Genomic DNA, 17,696 nt, shown 5'->3' with positions numbered 1-17,696 from the left:
TTTCTTACTAGTGGAGTGGAAATGTAATACCACAAGTCACCAGTGCTTATACTGTTTAATTTTGCATCTGCAAGCAAATGTGCAAATCTGGGAACATAGATGTTGAGAATGCAGCATCGGGATAATCAATAAGTTTAGAGCTGCCCATCAATTTCAGTTCCACTCAGCCAATAAAGCATATCTAAACTCAAGTGTTTAAATTCAGTTTTAATAGCTGCATTCATTTTTTTTATTCTCTGATTTGGTCTACATCACACCTCACCCTCTCCTAATCTCTATAACATAAGAGACAGGTATTCTATAGCTCACAACAGAGAACTGGCAATGGCTAAAGTTTTAATTCAGTGCACCGGAAGTTACAGGATTTCTGGCAAGATTAAGAAACAAAAAAAAAAGAAATGTAGCCACCATCTCTAAGGACTGACCGTGTATTGTATTTTTATTCTTGAGTTTGGAAATATTTTACATTGACTAGATGTGAGTGAATATTTCTTGCAGAGTGTTGATACTAAATGTATATTATTAGATTTCATAGAAGGGATAATCATTTTTTCTTGTCATTTTTTGCTGACACAGGCCAGACTGAATTGCAAGCACTGTGGAAAGCCTGTCATTGATGTACGCATTGGAATGCAGTATTTTTCGGAGTACAGCAACGTTCAACAGTGTCCACACTGTGGGAATTTAGACTACCATTTTGTGAAGCCATTCTCCTCATACAAAGTACTAGAGGCTTATTGACAAAAGCTTTGTTTTAGTAATAGCCATTTTATAGGTATTACTACTTTGTTACAAATCTTTTATAGGAAATATTCTGTGAAAACAAACTTTTCTAATTAAAAAAAAAAAAAAGTTTCAGCTTTTTTTTTTTCTTTGTATTGTGTTACAAAAACTTTGTAAATAGTATTTAGATTTCCCCTCATGGCTGGGGAATGTAAAATGGAAATTTGACGGGTGAATGTAAATTTATGCCAGCAAAGTGTATTTTTCTTTCCTGTTGAAAGTGAACCTGTGCTTCTAGAAATAGAACTGTCATAACTAACTTTTTTTATTGGTATAAGTTCCAGGGTGGTAATCTTAACCTAGCTTGTCAATGATCTACTACAGGTATGCAGTTGATGAAGTTGGGAATGCATATTTATTCCAGGTTAGTGAAACACTTCTTAGTATAGCAAGGATGACAATGATGACCTTGGTGCTTACACCTTTAAAAATAAGTCAGCAATGGCATCTTTCATATTTCTATGGTGATGGCTTCCCTTTATGGGGTTGATAATAGTTATCTAATTTCTGTTTAATAGAAAATAACCTTTGTGACTAAGCACTTAAAAAAAAATTACTTTTCACCAAAGTAAACTTGGCCATTTTTAAAAACAAATTTGATATTTAAAGCTGTTTGCTTTTTTTTTTTTAACTAGCCTTTTTCCTATTGAAAAAAATAGAAGCAATGATTGATGCCAGTTTTATATGTTTGGATTTGAATATAATATAAAAGTGATGATGAATATGAATCATTTTCTTTCCCAAAGCACTTCAGATGGTCAATCTAAGATATTGATCATTCATTTTTTTCATGGATATTTCACATAACTATTCTTCATTACCATTTTAACTTTTTTGTGTTTGTGGTACTATTGTTTGTTTTTCTGAAGAGCACTGAATTTTTTTTTTCTATTGGGTGCTGTATTTATTTGAATAAATATTAAAAATGTCCTACAAATGTAAAGATGGGTCGCCAAAATTCTAATTGTATGTTTGATATGGAATTGTATTTTAGAGGGCAGTGCTGAAACAATTTATTTTGTTTTTTTAAGGAAAATACACATTAGTTCAAATATAACATTTAGACGTATTTGTACTCTTCCAATGATATACAGTATAGAGATTAAAAATATACAAAAAGTAGGAAATGTTCAGTGTGATTAGTAAGGCAAAGTGCAGTAACCAGTGGGTTACTGTTTGTTTAATTTCACATTTGTAAACAATAAAATTCTCATGTGGCTGCTGCACTCTGCACTTTACTATTTTGTACCAACTTATTTATTAAGTATGTGTTAAGTGACCATCTTCATTGTACAGATAAAGACAATCTGAAACACTGGGGGTTATTTACTAACGCTGCAGAGTGAAAAATCTGATGCAACTAAATAGAAACCAATCGGCTTCCAGGTTTTATTGCCAAAGCTTAATTGAACAAGCTTAAGTTAGAAGCCGATTGGCTACCATGCATCTGCTCCAGATTATGAATGCACCAGTTTTAGTAAATATCCCCCACTGTCTCATTTGGGTGGAGTTCCACAAGTTAAACATTATCACTGATTATTTTTACTTGTCATCGAACATTACACACAATTGTGTGCATCTTATGATTTTAGCACATCGTTGCAATAGCTGGACTATTTGTACAAAGACTACAGCAGCCTGCAGCAGGGGGCTTAACACTGTACGGAGTGGTACCTGGGTTTAGGGCCCTATGCGTTCAGAAATGAAGATCTAGAATACAAAGACCTGTGTTTTGGACCTTCATCCCTAAACGTGATGTGGGTGAGACTCCAATCTAGAAATTATGTTCCAGAATCGGTTTTTAATTTGTGCAGCTCCAGACAAACTTTTTTTTTTTTTTTTTTTTTTTAAATGTTGGTCGAAATAAGTAAAGTTATGTCCCAGGTGAGAACAGATTAAAAAATTATAGTAGGCGTTGTGTTGGTTGTAATGCAATATATTCTGCTATATTCTGTTGGTAAAACAGTCACGACTGACTCCATGCAATTCTAAATATCAACAGCTGAATAATAGCTGTTGGGCTAATTTCTCCATTCAGAACCGTAAAGAACCACACAGCCATCCAGATGCTATACATGGTCATTTACAAACTATAATATATGGTGAGACATTTCCTTTAATTTACTGTTGATGATCCTTGCTTATGCCTACATTTAGAGCATTAGCTACAAGCAGTAAAGTGTCCAGGTTCCAACCAATGAAACCACTTCACTTCACATTTCTCACTTTTTAGCCGTCTATAGTAGCAGAATTCCCAACACAATGGCTTTAGAGTTCACTGCTGAATACCCCAGCTGATGGGGATAACAAGAGACATTCTAATAGGACAAATGCTTTGGGATGCTAAGACACTTTTTTTTTTTTTTTTTTGAGAACTTGGGAAAAAAATTTGTAAGGTCTGTAAATTCTCAAATATGCACTCTAAGCAGATATGAAAAAAAAACAAAAACAACAATAAATGTAGTTCTGCATTCTTTATAGCTGCCTCGTAGCCTTTCCTTCAGTCTTGAGAGTTGTTCAGACTCCTCTACTGTGCTGAAATGGTTTACTCTGATTTCATTGTGCTTTTCGCAGTCTGCACTGGGGGCCAATCAGATGTCCTACATGCACATGAACTAACAAACATGCTGATAGGGACCCATTCAATGCGGCGCATTCGCAAAGCATCCGTGCCAGTCATGTCCGACTGATGGCTCCGCACAATGGGGACTGCCAGGTCATAAAACATATACACGCTACCCCCACAAGAGCCGAGGAGCGATCCGGAGCGGCCGCCATGGTGCCCGGCGGCACCCGTCAGAAGCCAAAAGCAAAAACAATACGGGAGGTCCTAGCCAGGACCTCCACCAAAATGGCACAGATACCTCCATCTTACACAGGGCACAGCACTCCCCACAGATTAAGCCACTGCCGCATAGAGATGAGGGTGAGTCTGACACAGAACTGTTAGCCTATCCTCTGCCCTCCCAAGCCTCTACAGCACAGCCAGACCTGCTCAGACAATTTGAACGAATGCTGCAGAAAGCACTCAAACACACCTCAGATCAAATCACAGATTGCCTTACCAAGGAGATCAGGAAGCTGGGCCAGAGCACATCTGAACAGGAGCAGATTTGGATGCTATTCTGGGCAATCATGCTGACGAACTGGAAGCCCTCAGAGAAGAAAATATAACCCTGCAAACCCAATTCGAGGACTATGAGAATAGGGCCCGTAGGTCCAATCTGCGTATCTGAGGAATCTTTGAATCTATACTCGATCTGCAATCCACTGTCACCACCCTGTTCCCTGCTCTGCTTTCGCTGAAGGCTCCCTGCGCTACATTTGCAGTGAACAACCGAGGCAGAGTCGCCTCTCCCCAGTGGCTCCATCTGACTCCATAGACTGAAGGTGACCTCCACCACTGCTGAGCATCCCACTTCACACCCCTGTGAGTACCCTCACTTTTGACTGACTTGGCACTTTGACACCTCTCCTCTTTTATCTGGCAACAATGACCTTCTATGATGGCGGACACATCTCCATTCCTACTGCCCCTTTTACCTGCTTCTGGGTGCAGTATAAGGTCGCTAGGAGAAAAGGAAGTTCTCCAACGAAGCCTAGTATTGTTCTGTTACTTTTCAGTTCTTATTTCCTGTATATCTTCTGTTTTGATGATGCCAGCCCGTGGCTTGCATAGTCTCTCGCAGAACGTCAATCTCTCCCCTCGCACCAGTTCTATACCCACCCTTTCTGAGAAAAGGACATACATGACATACCTACAACCAGATCCCTAAGAGATCCTAAATTTGGTATTTTTATGCTTTCTCTGAGAACCCATGTGCAGACAGTTTTCCAGAGCGTCTCTCCATTCCATAAAATAAACAGCTGTGGTAGATACTTTTCGGCACTAATACACTACGCAAAAACAATCATATCCTGGGGACAGTACAGATATCTGTTCAACTCTACCCACACCACGTGACGCTTCAGGGTAACACGCTGAGGTTGGCTCTAGCCAATTGCAATAGATGATCACTAACCTCAGTGTTCACCTGCATTCCATGCATTCCCATTTCTAGGTACCACCAAAACCTGGTTCCGTTGAACAACAGGTAACACCCTGGCTCCCCAAAATGCCATACCCCTTAGTTTCACTCCATAATCTGACCTTTTCACATTGTATAACCCTCATTAATTGCTTACAATGTGCGGCTGGTGTGACCCCCACTGATCACCACTGCAGCCCCCACCTCTGCCCTCAGAGGTCTCGTGTAGACCCTCGTAGGATGCCTCTTCCCCCTCTGATTAGGTCCACTCGACCCACTCAAATGGACGAGTCACTAGTTTTCACCTCCCTCCCCCTAACTCTTGCATGTCATCCTACACAGCATATCCAAATCTATCTCCATCCCTGATTCTTTCTCCTCACCCGTCCCTTCTTCCTTTTCCTCCCGAGGGGGGTGGTCCGGCTCGAGGCCACATATCTATAACCAGCCTCATTTCTGCTTCCCTCTATGGCCCCGTTAAACACCCTTAATGTCCAAGGCATGAACAACCCACATAAACTAGTCAAGGCCTTCCGATCCTTTGCCTCAACCAAAGCTTGTGTAATATATTTGCAAAAGATACAATTCACTAAAAAGCACACCCCCAAATCCTTTGGCCTGGGCTACCCTCAGGTATTTACTGCTTCAGTGGACACCAAGTAAAGAGGGGTCTTAATTTCCTTTTATGGTACAACCCCCTTTACGCTCTGGGCAGAGACTAAAGATCCAGAAGACAGATGCATAATTCTCTCAGGGCAGCTTCTTAACGAAGAGGTAAAAGTAGTTTCCTACTATGCCCCTAACCGCAATCCTCCTTCATTTCTTTCCCACTTGCTGCAAGTTATCGCCAAGCATAAACAGCTCCTTATTGATTGGCGGAGACTCCAACCAGGTGATTTACCCCTTTCTGGATAAATCACCTTTTTCACCCTCCTCTAGCCCCAAGAAACTCACCTTTCAGCGACTGCTACAGCAACACTCCCTTCTTGACTCCTGGTGAGGTGGCAATTTACACACTATTCCCACCCCCACAAAACATTCTCTCGTATAGACCACATACTAATATTCATCAGGAACTCTCCAGCTCTCCTTTCATCCACTATCCTACCATACCCATGGACAGATCACAATGCCGTCCTCACCTCGCTGGAATTCCTAGTACCGCGACAAGTCGATCGTTTGTAGTGCCTTAACGACACCTTCCTTGCACATCCCTCACACAGAACAGACATTGCTTTGGCTATTAAGGATTACTTATCTCATAACTCCATGGATGACATTACACCTATAACATTATGGGAAGCCCATAAACCTGTCCTACACAGGGTTTGTATAAGCAAAGCCTCCTTTCTTAAGAAAGAAAGCCAAGCCCTACATCGCCAGCTAGAATCCATCTTCTATCGATCCCACACTGCATTCCAAGATGACCCCCTCACCCCAACATAGACAAGCCCTAGACAAAGCTAGACTGGAACTAGACCTCTTCCTAATGGAATCTGACGAAAAAACACTTAGCCAATCTAGGCATAAACTATACATGCAAGGCAATAAGCCAGACACTTTTCTCGCTCTGACCCTTAGCAGATTTTGCTGTGCACGCAAATCCATCTGCTTGAAACTAGAAAAACTAGCGAAAAATACCTACTCCAGTAATCCTATAAAAATCCTGGCCCTGTTCCGTAAACACCTAACAGACCTGTATTCCACAAAAAATATTTTTGACGAAACACTCGCAACGGCCCTCTTATCCAATCTTCCTCTCCCCATTCTATCAACGTCGCAGCATACTACCCTTGAGCAACCCATGTCAGATCTAGAGGTCTGCACTGCAATCAAAACCTTGAAAACTAACACTCGCCCAGGCCCAGATAGCTTTAGGGCTGCCTATTGTAAACAATTTGTAGACCTTCTTACTTACCTTCTCTACTAGTAGGAGCCCTCAGTTCCATCCTGAAAAGGCCACTCTTTTCGACCATTCTCGCTCTCAGCCATTATCTCCATACTACCCAAACGGATGACTCATCCTGGAATAATTGCCGCCCCATCTCATTATTAAACATAGACATCAAACTGATGGCCAAAATTATGTCCTTGTGTCTGAATTGGATCATAGGTCTCTCATTCACAAAGATAATGTAGGCTTTATACCTCTACGGCAAGCTGGAGATGATGTCCGCAAGGAAGTCCTCATAGCCCATGCAGCCCGCAAGTGGCGCATACCGGCTTGCGTGTCATTTGACATAAAAAAAAAAAGCATTTGACACCCTCTCCTGGCCCTACTTATAGTTTGTGCATGGACGTTGGGGTTTTGGGCCACACTTCTTAGTTTGGATATGCCCTTTACACACCTTCCCTACAGCCCATATTAAGTATGCAGGATATAAGTCTGACTCTTTTCCCATACGAGGAACAAGACAGGGATGCCCTCTATCACCACTTATTTTCGCCCTAGCCATCAAACCTTTGGCCCAACTAATCCATTCCTATCCTGACATCAAAAGAAGTAGAGCTAGGAGGCCACCACCACACGTTCTGTCTATTCATGGATGACATTCTTCTCTTCCTTCACGAGAGCACTTTCTCATGGATATAAGAAAAGGGTATATCCCGTAAATTCATGTAAAGTTAAGACACAATATTGTGTTTAAATTATTGTTTAATCATCCTAGTTTTTTAGCGCACTAATATTCATATTTATTTTACTTTGATTAGTGAGGGATCATTATCATTGGTGCAGCTATTTTTTCAGATACTAGGTTCATTTATATCAGCGCTTGAGTATTTTGTATACTATATTCTTCTCTTCCTATCCTCCCCCTTAACCTCCTTTCCTAATCTCCTAAACAGCCTAGACCAGTTTGCGTTAATATCCGGCCTAGTAGTGAACCCTCAGAAATCTAAAGCCCTTAACATATCCATACTCCCCTCATACCGCAACTTCAACAAGCACTGCCATTCTCTTGGTCCCCCAATACATCACCTACCTGGGAATCAACATGACTGCAGACCCTAATGCATTGTGTTCCACCAACTACCCAGCAATGGTGACCCATTTAACCAATCTCAGGTTCTCTTGGTCTGCACTCCCCCTGGCATGGATGGGCCGCATCACAGTTACCAAAATGGCAATCTTGCTGAAAATACTGTACCTCTTTCGAGTCTTGCCGATCCCAGTTCCATCCCACTTTTTAAGAATCCGGCAACATCATGTGTTCAACTATGTTTGGGGCAGTAAAAGACCTTGAATCGCAAAGCATGTTCTGTATCTCTCCAAACTCAACGGAGGCCTAGAGCTCCCCAGTATCACCAAATATTAGCAAGTAGTGCACCTTGCTCAACTCCCCAAATATCACGCGACACAGGAAATCCCCCTGTGGGTGGCACTGGAGTCAGTGGATTGCGATCCCCTATCTGTACCCAACTTACTGTAGTTCCACCCAAGAGACCGCAGAGCACTAAACAACCCAATAACCTGTCACTACTAGTGATCTGGGACAGATTTAAAAATAGGTATGCTTCTAATCTCCACATAATCCACTCTTGTCATACCTCCACAATCCAGCCTTCTACCCTGCCTGGACCTCCCCTTCTTCTTTCCACAGGTGGTCTTCTGCTAACCTTATTCCTGCCTACAAATTTACAACTCCCAATGAATTTAAGTCATTTCCCACCCTCTGCGAATCACATGATATCCCTAACTCGGAAATATTCCGTTATCTCCAGATTAAGCATTTCTTCACCTCATGCCTCTGAAAAGACACATCCCTACCCACCATGTTAACATTCAAGCGCACTTATAAAACAGACCCCCATGCTTGTGGCTTAATCTTCAACATATATACCCAACTTATGGACTCTCCTTCCTCTACACCCATACCCTATGCAGCTAAGTGGGAGAGAGATCTGGGTCTTCCTCTTGACACCAAGGACTAAATGGAGATCTGGGAAGCTACCAAGTCAGCGTCACAGAATATCGTGGCATTGTAGTTTAATTATAAGGTTCTTATGCGCTGGTATCTGGTCCCTTTCCAGATTGCCAAATTACACCCCACCTACCCTCCCAAATGCTTTTGAGGCTGCCCAGATGCTGGTACATATCTCCACATCTGGTGGACCTGCCCACTGGCCCAAACATTCTGGGCTGAAGTTTTCCATGTTCTTTGCACATTGTTCAAAGGACCACTGGACCCTAACCCAGCCACACTTAGTAAAAAGCCTCCAGAAGTGACCCGCCCACAATTTAAACTTCTCTTGCAAGTCACTACCGCGGTGACGCAAACCTTTGCGAAGGCCTGGAAAACTCCATGCCTTAGCATCACAGAAACCAAAAATAGGGTCTCTAGGACCATGATCCATGCTAAAGTAGAAGCTACTCTCCTAGACAAAGTAAAAAAATATCAAAGCCTATGGAAACCATGGGTGGAACACTATCTCCCTTCTGACTTCGATCGATCACTGCTGTCCCCTTAACCTCCCTTACTTATGTCGCTAGGGACCACTGAGTGAAGACCCCTAATACTCTCTAATACTACACCTCCCGGGACCTATCCTTGTTACCCCCCCCTTCCCCTACCACCTTTAGCTCTCTTTTCTTTCTTCCATACCCTCCTTCCTCTTCAGATCACACAGTCTTAGCCCAACATTGATTACCCCTATAGGGGGCAACCCATCCATACAATACCATGCTTAAAAGGTAACAGCACCTATCGCCACGGAATCTTTACTCCGCATATTCTCTTTAAAAACAGCATAAGTCGCTCCTCTAAACTATCCAGCCCGATATCCTTACCTAAATACCCCAAATGTTACAGGTTGCTTCTTGGCAGTTAGCTCACACAACACCTCAAATGTGTTTATCCACCATGAGTAGTGAGCCTCCCTTCTCTGCTTCCTTTGTTCTAGCTGAACAGTTCGGATTAACCACATCTCTATGCATAGAGTTACGCAACAGCTAGTGTATGTTATGAACACCTTTCTCGCCAAATTAATAAGGGCTGCATCCCAGCACAAATGGCGTGATTTTATTCTCTGTGTACTCTGAGACTGATTCTGTTCCCGTTTGTTATCCTTTTCCTTCTATACCAATAAAGTATTTGAAAAAAAAGAAAGAAACATGCTGATAGGATGACAGAAAAGAAAGCTAACCGTGTCAGTTTTGCATTCCTTCACTATCCAATCAAAGGCTTGACAGCCAAAAATAGTTTTATACGGTATATATAGTTTTGTTAATGACCATGTTAATATCTTGTTGGTAAGTAAAGTTAAAAGGATAGTTCACCTTTACAAAATACCTGCATATGCAGTAGAGCTGCACGATTCTGGCCAAAATGAGAATTTTGCTTGGAATAAAAAGATCACAATTCTTGCAACGTAAAATCTTTCACATTATACAAAATAAAATGGGCTAACTTTACTGGTTAGTTTTCTTTTTTTTTTTATTCAGTCAAAGTCATTTTTTCCAAAAAAATTGCATTTGAGAGACTGCTGCACAAATACAGTGTAAAATAACATATTGCAACAACCACCATTTTATTCTTCCAGGGGGTCTACTTAAAAATATAATGTTTGGGGGTTCTAAGTAATTTTCTATCAAAAAAAAATGATTTTAACCAACAAATGTCAGAAAAAGGTTTAGTGTTTAAGTGGTTAAACTTTTTTCACTTACACAGGAAGTCTATTCTATTGACAAATTGTTACAATCTTTATACTTAAGTTCAACTAATAAAGAATGTTTTGATTCTTGGCAGATTGCCCGTTTTTTTCCTTCCTTTCTTTTGGGGGCTGTGGCTTCAGAAGCGCAGAGAGAATTCTTTGCATAGAAAGAATCGAGAAACACTTTAGTCAAGATCGCGATAACTATTCTTGATGATTAATCGTGCAGCTCTACTATGCAGGTAAGGGATGTTGGTAGATAAAAAACAAACTGTGCAGCTCTGGCTAAAGTTGAATAAAACCCTTACTGTAGATGTAGGCCATTTACATACCTTATAAGGCCTGACTGGAATACTCCCAGGATGTTGCTATGTACTCCCAGGACGTTGCTAAGTGAGGCCTAGTTGCCACTATTCACCTCCACCATCACAGGCTCTTACTCTGATTCACACCTCCTCACATACTCTCTCTTCCCTGATACAGTAGCTCTGAGCTCAGCATTTGAGAGCTCACTCCTGTTATGGTGGAGGTGAGCAGTGATGACTAGGCCTCACTTAGCAATGTCCTGGAAGTACTTTGCAACTTCCTGGAAGTATTCCAGTCAAGCTTCATAAGGTATGTAAATGGCCTACACCTATAGCAGGGGTTTATTCAACTTTAGTCAGAATTTGTTTTTATCTACAGATGCCTCTTATCTGCATAGGCAGTTTTGTGGTAAAGGTGAACTATCCCTTTAAGTTTATCTGGCTGTCTTCCCCTTTTTAGGTTCTAGGATAAAAACTTTTAGGATCGGTTCACTAGAGCATAATGCATGCAGCATTTTCATTAACTAAGGGCATTCATTGCTTTTATTTATTTTATTTTAATGAATGAAAATGGTTTTATCAGCTAACTAAACGTTTTGTTGCACAACTCACTTTATTTTACCGTATGCACATATTGATTTTTGTGCTGCTTAAAAGGGGAAGGTCAAGTCACAAAGATAAGTACACAGATTATTGCTTCTATAAAGATTGCTAGCTCCTAGGTGATGTTAGCTGTAGGTGTTTTTGGAAAAAGGAAATTGTATGTTGCCAATTAAAGCCTTTTTCTTCCAAACATTTCCCCGATTGGGTAATAAGATGAGCCAAAAACAGAATTTGTTTAAAGACTTCATTGAAAAAGTCTGGTTCTATCTTTAGACGACGTCCCATAAGCAATCGCTTGAAACGTACAGTAAATGGTTGCGTGGCTTTGGAAATACTTGGTTTATAAAGACTGAAAAAAAGAAAGTCAAACACTTTTATTTAGTTGTAGTGTGTTAAGCTGGCCATAGACTTATCAGGTTCAGCAGGGACTGGCCAATATTTGATAAAATATGTGGCTGTTCCTGCTCAGCAGAAGTCAAGCAAAAGGACATGCTGGGAAAACTTGTGTCAATCAGTGGTTGCAGCAATTGATCAGTGTGTTCTGATGGTGGCGGGTCCTGCTGTCAGAATACAATGTTCCAGAAGGTGGGATTCCTCTAACCACCTGCTGGCTGTATGGAAACAAAAAATAAATAAAAAATACCCCTCTATGGCCAGCTTTAGGCAAAGCTTGTGCATGCAATGTCTTTGGTGCATTGGCCTGCATTTTGCTATTCTGCTTCATGAAAATGAAAAGCCTTTAGGGGAAAAAAAGTATCCAAAACGCAAGTCAACACAAGAAAATGCAATTCCTTTTCATTCATGGATTTTGGCATAAATGTAGCTTTATTCATAGTAAATACGTATGTATTGTGGTGGTAGGGAGTTAGATTGTAACTTCTCTAATTGATGACAGTATACCATGCCTGCTACAGCTTTACCACCAAACCTCTATATGATAGCAAAGTTGCAGCAGGCATAGTGTTATGGATAGAAGTATTAACATTAAAATCACGGGAGGTGGAGGGAAAGGGTTTTCAGTACTGAAAAAACGATTACCCTATATTGAATAAAAAGAGAATATACAAAACATTCCCTGTTCCTCTAAACCTGAACCCAACATTTAATCTTAAATTGGTTTTAAAATCATAATTTTTTTTTTTACCTTGCTACATGCCCTGTACTGGAGGTAAAAAAATGTCCCAGTAGCAGTATTGCTCACACGTTTGCCCCCATAGCAAGCAGTTTTTTTACGGGAACAGACAGAGGTGGAGGAGCAGAGAATGCCGACGGGATACCCCAGGAGTGGAGGTTTGGGACCACTTTGTGCAATACCATTGCACAGAGCAGGTGAGTATAACGTTTTTATTTTAGGTTAAAAAAAAAATGTGTTTATATATATATATATATATATATATATATATATATATATATATATAATAAATCTCCTTTGCAATCACTTTAACGTTACCCTTACCTTTTCCCCAACACTCCACACTGTACCATGTTATAAAACATAACCCCTTGCCTGATTCTAACACTTAGCCCTTAAACTTATTCTAATCTTATTTTAACCCCCAAAATGAAACCTAACCCTTAATACTTAGCCCTAACTATAAAGGAATCCAAACACTTAACCCCATAAAATGTAAAGAAACAGTTCTGTGAAAATAACTATGTATTCATTCCACATAGAGATATTCGGTAAATGAATTCCTATTTTATTCCCATGTTTATACAAACTATAACACTGTCAGGGATGTGCAAACATTTTTAAGGAAGACTTTTATAAATTAATTTTATAACCACAATCCCTATATGCTCCAGAACCATGCTAGCTGGGACACATAACAGAATTTGTCAACCGGACGTAGAAAGAAAAGTACCAGAAATGTAGAGATTTAGAGCATTGGTAATATTTCCAATTCCATTTATTGTTTACAAGTATATTGTTCAGCTGCTTGTGGGCTGCTTTTACAACAGCGGACCCCTGAATTTAATCGATTTGGTTGTTGGAAACCTGGACTACTTCTGACAACATAGAAAGCTATTTGCAATTTTTGTAACATCTGCTCACTAACGGTGTCCTGCTGATCAAAATCATGTACATACCCAAGTAACATGAGATGACATTCAAGGTTTTAAATAAACCCAATACCATTATACCAAATGGTCAGGCTTTCAAGTTTTATTTGAAAAAAACTATCTGTAAACACCCCCTTCATTAGAAGTTGGAGAACCAGTTTTGATTTCCATCATAGATTTACTTGCTGTGCTCCCCTCCCTATACACACCTAATCTAGGTTGATCACATTGCATCTCGTTATGAATATTGTGGTATTGAATCTGGAGAAAAATACAAGTTGTAGAACCTGCTTTATAATTCCATAAATTATTTGCTTCACTAAAAAATGTCCTGTTGGTTTAAGTTGGAGGATTACATACTAGGTTAAGGCTGGGTTCACACTAGAACACGCAGCGGCTCACAGCAGGAGTCCAGTGTGTCTATTCATCATTTCAGGTTCAATTTCAGCATGAATTTTGGGCTGGATTTGGACCTGAAATAGACCAAAAAGACTCCGTGCAATCCACACCAGAGCCACTGCGGAGATGTGTGAACCATGTCCATAGAGAGCTGGGCACATACTATGCGAAGTGTGAACCCAGCCTTAAGTGTAGACTGGTACCCAGTGTGTATGTACTGATATGTGCTGATATGATAAATGTATTAATTATTTTAATAACTAGGACATTGCCTTTACTGCAGAATATGCAAGACCATTAAACCGACAGGGGAGTTGATTGAGGAAAAGAAAATGTGCATTAAAAAGAGTTTTTGGAAGAAAGACCAAGAGTTACGAATATACTGTTGGGGACAAATAAAAAATAAAGAATTTAATCATAAGTCTTAAATTTAGGGAGATTTATCTTTTTCTTTGCTTAGTAGTCTCAAATTCCATGCCAATGATATCTGATGTGTTGCTTTCATAGATCCTGTTGTAAATAACCAGTCATTGATGTACTAGCGACATTCTTTTTATGTTCATCAAATAAAAGCATGCTGTATTTCAGTTTAAATGAAAGATATTAAGCCTTAAGATACTGTAAAGGTTTATAATTTCATAGAATCCCAGCCGTGTACTAATCTGCTGCTATAATGTTCGAGCTTGAGGGGTTTCATATACATTTAAACATTGCTGCTTTTGAGCAGATAGGGAAATATGACATATTATACATGTAAATACTGGTATGTTTTTTGCAATTATAATTTTGCTTTTATTAGGTTTTTGTTTTTTTCCAAGGTTAAATATAATTAAATATTGCCATCAATCTAAAGCACTCTTCTTTTCTAATAGCATAGAGAACATAAAGGACAAAACGGCACTTGAAATGTTTTTATGATTTATGAAAAATGTTCTTGCTGGTTAAGTGTTTGATTATGAATTCTGAAGCATTGATTTTATTGATATCATGAAGACGCTCCATTTTCCTTTGGTTGTGACTGTTATTAAATAAGTTGATAATACCATCTGTCAAATTTTCCAGATAGTACACCCATGGCTTTTGGGTTAGGAATACAAAACGATGATGTAATGACTACAACCACAAATAATTTATCACTGATCATCTGCACTTGTCAGACTGAAAAATAAAAATCACATTTTGCATACCTGGTTGCAAGACAATTATTTACTTATATTTGCTTTTGATTGCTGTTACATACTATAGGTAAGAATATATCTAAAACTGTATAAACACACAATCTTGGATAGCTTGGGGCTGGGTTCACACTATTGCGAATACCGCATCCAATTCGCAATAGCAGGAGAATGTGACCGGCTCTCTATGAAGCCGGTTCACATATCTCCGATGCGGCTCTGGTCCGAATTTGCACAGGAGCCCTGTGTGTCTTTTGGTCTTTCAAGTCCGAATTCAGCCCAAAATGCAGGCTAAAATCAGACCTGAAACGGTGAACCAGGACACACCAGACCCCTGCTGGGAGCCACATTGGCATCCAGTGTGAACCGAGCCTCAAGTAGAACTATAGGCAAAACGTTTTGTTTCATTTTGGATCGCATAAGGGAGGGTTATAAGCCCTGCCGATTTATTTTTTGCTGCCAGTGCCTCACTGTGTAGATTTACCTCCACTTCCTGCTCCATAGCCAACACAGTGAGAAGAAACCCCTGAATAGTAAGGGAATACCTTTGTGATCCCCAGGTCATCAAAACTTGTGTCCCCATTGAAAAATTTCCCGTCTATTTTCTGGGGACAACCCAAAATTTGGGATTTTCTTTTGCTTTCACATTCAATGCTAAAGGGCCGTACACACGGACTGAATATCAGGTGTCACTGGCCTGTGTGTACGGCAGCCGGGCTGGCTTCTGTTGAAGGTGTGCCGATTGACAGCAGATCAGCACATGGCTGAGAGCGCTGACCAATGTGTTCTGGCAGGAGGGAGGGGGGATCCCCCTGTCAGAACACAAAAGCTCAGTGGGGTAGACCACTGTACTAATATTGGATTGTTAGTACAGCGGCTCCTCCTGAGCTTTTTTTCATTCAGTCCGCTGGGTTGAAAAAAAAAAAAAGAAAAGAAGAAAAAGGAAAGTGTACCAGGCTTTTTTGGTAAACAGGAATAATAAAGAAGATGAATAGGGGCACAGAGAGCAATCAAAACTGACGGGTGTCCCTCTCCTTTCTGTCTACAACTAAACAAAAACTTTTGCCTTCTGTTCTACTTTAACCACTTGTTATAAAAATGGAAGCAAGTGATCACTGACCAAGGCTGGCCATACATTTTATACAATTTTCTTTTAAAACGTTCCTTTAGCTTTACCAAAACCTTATAACATGAGGTCACACCTAAACACTTTCAATGTGTATGCAATCAGGCAGCCCCTTGCACTACATAGTTGTAAATATAAAGGAAATTGATCAAGAAAATTGTATACTGTATGACCAGCTAAAGGGGAGACTGAATACCTTTCCCCTGGCTGCAGCAGACTGGTTATGTCATTTACCAGACTGCACCTCTGATTTTTAGTGATTCATATGTACACTTTATTATTATTATTATTATTATTATACTTTTTTTGTATATTTTTTCCTTGTCAGGAATTTATCTTTGCAAGCTCAGAAAGTTATTGATAAATCCCTTTCAGTCCAGCAGTGCTCCTGTAGCAAAGCAAAAGCACCTACAACTGTGTGTTAACTAAAATTTTAAATGATCTTAACACTTTTGTTAGGGGTTAAAATCTCAAAGAAAAGGGCAGTGCCTGTTTTCACTTTGATTAATCAATCCTTATTTTTACATGTGAGTAATGTTTGAAATGTATTATTTTGCATACAGTACATAATACTATAACTCCCAGCATCAGGTCCATGGAAGGATATGAAATATTACAGTCTCGTCTACTCTCTCTGAATCTATAATAAAGTACCAAAACACAAAAGTATAATAAATACTTGAAAGGTATTCGGGAATAAAGGGAAATGGGCACAATTGACTGAACAGCCATAATTTGCTATTGCTTCTTATCCATAGACATTTACTTTCTGTGTCAAAGCTGTGTTGATCTGGATTTGAAACAAGCTTACAATAAATCTTTTGCTTGTCAGGATGGGAAGCATACATGCAGGTAGATTAGATTCTATTTTGGTCTCTTGTGCAACGCCCTGCATGTCTTTTTGATCCTTTTTTACTAAAGAAGGTCAAAGACCGCATATTATCAGAAAACCTATTAGGTTAAAAAGGTGAATATTGATGTCAATAGGAGCTACTGCTGATCAGCTTTAAATTGCATTTTTCCTACAAACCTGTAGAATATAATGTATAGATTAATTGATAGACTCAGGTTTGTGTGAATGTATGGGTGTTGATTCACTAAAGGCAATTAGACGATTCACTTTGCAAGGGAATTTTCATGAGGGCTTGGTAAATGAAGGGAAACTCTGCTGACTTTCATTATCCAATCGCATTAAAGAAATTTTTTTTTTCTCTACTTTCATGGAAAAAAAAATGGCACATAAAGTATAAACAATATAGCAGATATAATTGTGACACTAATCATATTGTGGTTGAATGTTAAAATTACCTTTCCTTTTCAATCTGCAGCCGCTGTCATTTTTTGAGAATGCATTGCAATATGGCTACCTGGAGTTTTCTGTACACAGAATGTGTACTGACCACCCCCCCCCAGAAACGCAGGAGCTTGTGTGATTGGCTCACCAATTTTCCCAGAAGTCTGCGTAAGATACAAGTCAGATTTCAGGCATCCCCTGCAACAAAAAATGTCATTTTTGGAGAGATACTTTCAACTGGAAATCAAGTCTAATGCAGGCCATACA

The 17,696-nt window shown here is 39.7% G+C and overlaps 1 protein-coding gene across 1 annotated transcript in view; it reads left to right on the top strand.

Annotated features, from left to right (window-relative positions):
- The window catches only part of HECA (hdc homolog, cell cycle regulator), an 81,369-nt gene extending 66,349 nt beyond the window's left edge, over window positions 1-15,020 (top strand). The window contains exon 4 of the mRNA XM_077486744.1: window positions 577-15,020. Coding sequence (XP_077342870.1) covers window positions 577-741 — 165 coding nt within the window. The 3' untranslated portion in view covers window positions 742-15,020. The remainder of the gene's footprint in view (window positions 1-576) is intronic.
- The last annotated feature ends 2,676 nt before the right edge of the window (window positions 15,021-17,696 follow it).

This window comes from Lithobates pipiens, unplaced genomic scaffold, assembly GCF_037356315.1.
Source record: "Lithobates pipiens isolate NorthernLeopardFrog02 unplaced genomic scaffold, aLitPip1_a1.2 Scaffold_18, whole genome shotgun sequence".
NCBI classification, from domain to species: Eukaryota; Metazoa; Chordata; class Amphibia; order Anura; family Ranidae; genus Lithobates; species Lithobates pipiens.
The sequence above is the reverse complement of the archived record's forward strand: the minus strand, read 5'-3'. Positions and strand labels throughout refer to the sequence as shown.